This window comes from Fragaria vesca, linkage group LG3 (assembly GCF_000184155.1).
Source record: "Fragaria vesca subsp. vesca linkage group LG3, FraVesHawaii_1.0, whole genome shotgun sequence".
NCBI lineage: Eukaryota > Viridiplantae > Streptophyta > Magnoliopsida > Rosales > Rosaceae > Fragaria > Fragaria vesca.
Window position 1 is genome coordinate 4,686,010 of NC_020493.1, and position 6,472 is coordinate 4,692,481.

The 6,472-nt window shown below is 35.0% G+C and overlaps 1 protein-coding gene across 1 annotated transcript in view; it reads left to right on the forward strand.

The window, feature by feature from the left end:
• The first annotated feature begins 4,201 nt into the window (after positions 1-4,201).
• Positions 4,202-6,472, forward strand: part of LOC101299165 (fatty acid 2-hydroxylase 1-like) — a 6,212-nt gene continuing 3,941 nt past the window's right edge. Inside the window, exons 1-2 of the mRNA XM_004293660.1 lie at positions 4,202-4,475; positions 5,331-5,402. Of these exons, the coding sequence (XP_004293708.1) occupies positions 5,352-5,402 (51 nt within the window). The 5' untranslated portion in view covers positions 4,202-4,475; positions 5,331-5,351. The remainder of the gene's footprint in view (positions 4,476-5,330; positions 5,403-6,472) is intronic.

The following is a 6,472-nucleotide window of genomic DNA, read 5'->3' on the forward strand; positions in this document are numbered from 1 at the left end:
TGGTTAAAAAATCACGTATTTCGGGTAATGTCTAGATGCTGATAAAAGCGGTTAATTTTTCTTACGCTTAATCTTCTCTATAGGGATCCTTATTTTCGGGAAGTAACTTATATTAACCCCAACTGGACATGAGAGTCTAGACACCAACTTTGTGCTGATAGAGTTACTACCATAGGCGGACATGCCACAGTCTTTCTAAAACTAAACCAAATTGACATCTAGGTTCATTTTTTACTTCAAGATAATTGTAATTGGTTCTATACAGGTTTTCAATAACACAAATCCCAAATGAACACAGATATGAATGGGAGGGATAATTTACCCATGTCAAGATAAATGAGCCTAAGACAAACATACAAATCATTCAATGGGAGGCCAAGAAAGTACCAATCTTGGGCACCCAATTCAGCAATTAAATGAAGTAATTAACACAAACGTACAACTAATCATAGAGATTAAGAACTCAATAATATGATTCACATCTCAAGACCAATTACCCAGCACAAACAAACCCAGAGATAGAAAAAAAAAAAAAAAAAAAAATCGATGATCTACACCAAAAAGACAACAAAGCAACCAAAACTTGACCAATTACCTGAAACAATATTAATATCTTTGCTGGAGATATTGAATCAAAACTAAAAGTAACCAGGGAAACACAGTAAAGACATTTGTACTCAAGTATTTAAAAACACCACATGAATCATCTTATTCTTCGTAATCTTTAGCTTCCCATTAATACACCTTCTCGAATGAGCAGCAACTTGAGCATACTTGAAGACATGTAGACAGAGTATCAATAAGCCACAATGAGAGTAGATTAGTTACCAACAACAAAGAATACATGCAGAATACTGATATAAAGTTTCCAATTTAATGGAAGAAGTGATAACACTAAACTAAGGGATTTCAACTTTGGCAAGATCAAAACATTTTTGAGTTATCAATTTTGTTTAGGGAGCTGTACATGTAAGAACACAATATAACATATATTAGAGAAAGAGATTTCTGAAATTTATATACAAGTGTCAACCAATTACTATCAGGTTAGCTACATTATCAAAATTTTGATTTCATTAATTTAGCATGTCACTCAATCAAGATTTGGTATGCTGGGAATGAATTTGGATCTATTTTTTGTCTTTCTAGGACCGATAAAATGGGTTCTGGAACCTTGCATGCTAAAACTAAGCATATTCTGCAGACAAGACCAAGAATTATCTCTACTACAAGAGATATTAAAAAAGGGAACTTATAACCACAACATGAAAAATGTAACACAACAGATCACTCACCAATAAAATTAAGCAAGACAAAATATGCATAATAACAAATTACTCATCAAAAGGTTCCAGTGTTTACCTTTTCATTAATAACCTACAGCATCCCTACACCACAAAACAACAACGAAATTCAGTAAGCCAACCTCATGAATTTTAAAAAATAACACTAAATAATAATTTGATGAGCAAAATGGTATCGTTGCTTAATGTCAATAGACCAACAGCTAGCCAAAAAGAAAATGCCACTATAAGTTAGGAATGAAGTGATCCACTACTCAACTAACACCTTCAAGGAATAACAATCCGACTCATATGACAGAACTAATTGTTGGGTCATCAAGAGACTTCTCTAAATCCGTGATAGACCGACGTTTATGAAAACCTCTTGAGGACAGAACACTTAGCAGTTCCCACCGCATTCATAATGAACGCATGACAGCTCCATTGACACACACAACACAAACAAAGCAAGGAACATCTATAAGTTTCATAGCAGAAAAAATTGCAAATCCAGTCCACAAAACATACTTGCCCTAATGAAAAGTAATCTGCAGCAACTCAACAAAACCATAACACATTATTCAAATACACTTGATTTGTAAATACCGTGCAAACAAACAGAACATGCCAACAACATCATCTCTTCATGCAGAAAACCATAATAACATTATAACAGACGTACAACATAAGGAAAACTATTTAGCTTGATGCCAAAAGTTAACAAATAGTCATCCATCTCATCAGGTTAATATAACTCAACAAAAAAAGAAAGGATAATGAGACAATTACCAGGCCTATACTACAGTTCTACACATACAAGCAACAAATCTACAATTCCCATAGTGTATGCAGAATCACCTCAATCCTTAACTGCCATATATCAAAAGAACTTTTATCTGCCCAAGGGAGCAAAATATCAGAATCAAGAAAATATAGAAAAGGAAAACAAGAAAAACCATGAATGTAAGCTATGAAAATAATGAAACAAAAGTCATTATAACAATTTGAGTCAACTTCCACCTTATAAAACTATAAAGTCATCCCGACTTGATCTAAAGGCATAGAACCCATATACGGAAACAATCAAATTAATTAGAGACTAAAAACCATTCTACAGTATTAATACCTGAAATCGAATCAAAAATTTGAACTCAATTCAGTTCAGTAGATGATGGTGGTGCTCCTTGAGCTCCTTCCAACACCACCGAGTCAACGACTTCAACCTCCTCCAATTTCCCAATCACCACTTGGACGCCATAAACCTCCTCGGTGGCAAATTGAACTTAATCCCGTTTCGGTCAATCCCGCTCAACACCATCTTCAATAATTAACAAATTTCACATGTCCCGTTATCCGGTATCTAAAGAAAATTATAGGGATCTCGAATTTCTTACGGTTTCTTCCATGGATGATAAGACCGGTTGCCGATTTTTGGAACGCTCCTTCGATTGCACCGGATTTCAATTTCGGGATCTAGATCGGAAACCGGCGACTCATGGCCGTATTTTCTGGAAAAACCCACAGTTTGCGCAAGAATTTGGATTTCTGCTCCGACGGCTGATATGAAGCAACATAATCGTTCTGTTTTCGGTCCACACAGAGAAACCCTAGATTTTGGAGATAAGAAAAGGAATCAGAAGATCTGTTGAATCGATCCTCTTAATTGATTATAGATGGCACGGGCGAGACGCGTGCGTACACGGTAAAAGTATGAGTGAAATCTGGGATACCTATACATACTAGCCAAATACAAACCGTCTTAATACAGAATCCAAAGGGACAATACACAGACAGTAGGAGGGCAGCTGGGTGCAGCACCCTCTGGGTGCATTCCAGAATTCTCCATATTTTAAACGTTGCAGCATCTTCAATTATTTGCAGCCAACTGGCTAAAGGTGTGGTTGCACATGATGTGATGCTAACGTTTTGCATCAAAGTCCAAATGAAGAAGCATACAGCACTACCTAACAGGCTTCCCATACCCTAAAATATCTATGACAATAATGATATTATAACATCCAATTACAAGAAGAGGGTTATATTTTAAATTTTTTGAATACGACTTGTAAAGATATTATGTGTTTGGTAGTATAAAACATACATCTGTTTACTCTGAAGTTGCTTGTGAAAATGGCAAAATGATCACAAATATTTGTTTTGCGTAGTATTTTTTCACCAGAACAAGTTTAGGGAGAGAAATGACATCATATACCTTCGCGTCAAGACCTAACGTAAGATTTATGATAAAAACATCAAATTTAAGTTTAGACTCAACTCGCTCAACCACAAATACACACTAATTGAAACAACTCATTTTGATATAAACTTTATGTGCTTATCAAATCTAGTTTATTTGGCATTTTGTTAAAACTATTTTTGTTATCATTAATAGTGTCTATATGCTAGAGATGTTGTAACTCTGTCTTCTGATGTCACTTGACCTGTTTCAGTTTGTATTATTATTTGTATACATTTTACTTTATGGTTAGATAAAATCCTTTCATTATGATAAAGTATATATGAAAATAATGTTACTTGCATAACAAAATCATCCTTAGAGAAGCAATCACAAACGAGTTTACCTGGTAAGTTGCATCATCACTTTTAGGGATTAGGTAAAAGTGAAAAAGTAATCATTTGAAACGGTGAAAAAGAACAGAAATTAATAGAGGGTTGGAAAGGACAGGTGGCACACCGTCACTGGCAAACAGCTGGGAACTTGAAAGAGAGGCAAAGCTGTAAATCCGAAGGTAAAGTACCAAGGGGGGCTTCCGGTGTTGAGGCCCAGTTCACTTCAGTCTAATCTAGATTATCTAGTAGTAGCAATCACGTGAGTAGCACATGTCCGGAAGATATTTTGTAATAGCTAGTCTAAGTCTGAGACCATATAACTCGGATGTATCTCTTTGATGGACATCAATCAAACATGAACTAGCTTTCTTTATTTTCTGCATTTTGCTTTCTTTCCCGTTCTTCTAGTTTAAGACCTCAACATCCGGTTTCAGATATAAGCCGCGAGTCGTTCTCAATCGCCTTCTGATCACGAGTTTGTTTCTCTACGCTTTTAACCTCTTCAGCTCGTGGTCATGGTCTCTCTTTTTCCACCGAGAACAAAACACAACCCAACTTTGAACTTTAACAATCTTTCTGGGTGTCTTCCCAGTATAATTGTTCCTGCATTGTACTCAAAAGGTTGATACTTTAACTTTGATGATCAGAAAATTGTCAACTTGTATAGGAATTATTGAAGATTCTATGCAGATTTGATCTGGGTTGTGTATTAGGATCATGATCGTGTTAATTGTTGATCTGGGCTCTATAGAATTTGTATATCAGAGACGCATTGTTGGATGAGTTTTGTGTCTGGGTTTGTTTATACTCTGCTGCATTGTGTGGTGATTGGATTTGTAAAATAGATGCAGTTTAGTTTCTTAGGTGTTTGATTTGAGGTTTCTCTGCTATTTAAAGATCTTATGTTTCATTTACTTTCTATGATATGTAGAAATCTCTAGCAGTGCTTGAAGTTATATGTAACGAGTTGGTGTTTAACATTCAAAGTAGTGTATTTCCTTGATCAAATTGCATATAGGGACATATAGGGACTAAAAAGACTTGCTTTTGGAAGATTGGAACAAAGTTGAGAAAGTTATAACAGTAACAATGATTTTTCAAACACAGTCGGTTTAAATTTTAAAAGGTTGCCTCTAGAGGAGTTTAGAAATGTAGTTCCTCGTTGCGTCGAATTGTTTCTATTTGTTAATATTTTTTTTCATGTTAGAAGAATGTCAATGCCCAGGTACGCTTTGGTTCAGACTTGTGTCACACTTTATAATGGTTGGTTACAGAAACAAGGAATAAGAAAATTAATGGGATGGAAAGCCAAACTAAGAATAAACTAATTCAATGGATTAGACTGTACCACCTGCACTTCTGGTGTCCAGCCAAAGTACAAAACTCCGTATTATTGTTTATTTGCTTGAGTATCTGATGTGGAATTGCTTTGCTATTCACTTTCTGATTTTGAAGTTAATTTTCTCACTACTCCAGTTACTTAAAAAGCCTGCGTAGATGGTCGTCAAACCTTTTACTGTGGACTTGGATAAGCCTCTCGTCTTCCAGGTTACAATTCTTCACTGTTCTACATTTTGTACTTTTCTGTATGCCTATCTGTGTAAAACGGTAAGGAAAAATTTTAAGAACAATACATGACAAACGGTCCACTCTTAATTTTGGTGTTTCAAGTTTCAAAACAATCAAAATGGTACATGACGTTTAAAAGCCGACACATTTTTAGCACATGCCGTCAATAACACCGTTAACTTTATGTAATTTCTCATTTTTTAAATTGTGGTTTCGGGTTTTCTCCATTCTCTCTTTCTTTATATTGTATTTTTTTTCCTATTTATATACTCTCTTTTTTTTGTGAATATTTTTTTTTATTTACATACTTTTTTAATCTTGTAAACTCATACCATATATTCTCAAAAACTTTTTTAATCAAATCATCTTCCAACTTCCTCTTACAGTCCTACCTCGATCGCCATTTTTGTGTATGCTGGGTTTGAACGGGGACGAAAAAGAGAGACAACAATATTCTTTTTCGTTTCTTATTTCCCTCTCCTTATTAATTATTAATTTAATTATTGATTTTAATAATTTATTATTGTTAAATTAAAGAGTGACTGATTTGCCCCTCAAAGTTTAACGGAAAACACGTTAGATAACGGAGAATGTAACGGAATGTACATATTTTCGGTTAAGATTACAAGTTCATGTACCGTTATGATTGTTTTGAAACTTAAAACACCAAAAGTAAGAGTGGACTATTTGTCATGTATTGTTCTTAAAATTTTTCCAAACTGTAAATGGTTTAGTCATATTTCTGATTCTTCATCCTTCCACTACCAGGACAAGCACTTTAGCCGACGAAAAATTTTCGTCGGCCTGTTATCTTAATTCGTCGGCTAAGATCTTAGCCGACGAAGGCTCGTCGGCTAAAGTGTCGTCGGGAAAAGCTCGTCTGTGATGACTTTAGCCGACGAAATTTTTTTTTTCGTCGGCTATAGTCCCACAGTTAGCCGACGAAAAACATGTCGTCGGTTTTTTTTCCAGACTTTAGCCGACGAAACAATTAATATATTCGTCGGCTAAAGTGTGTAATAAATAAATTAAAAAATAACTATAGCCGA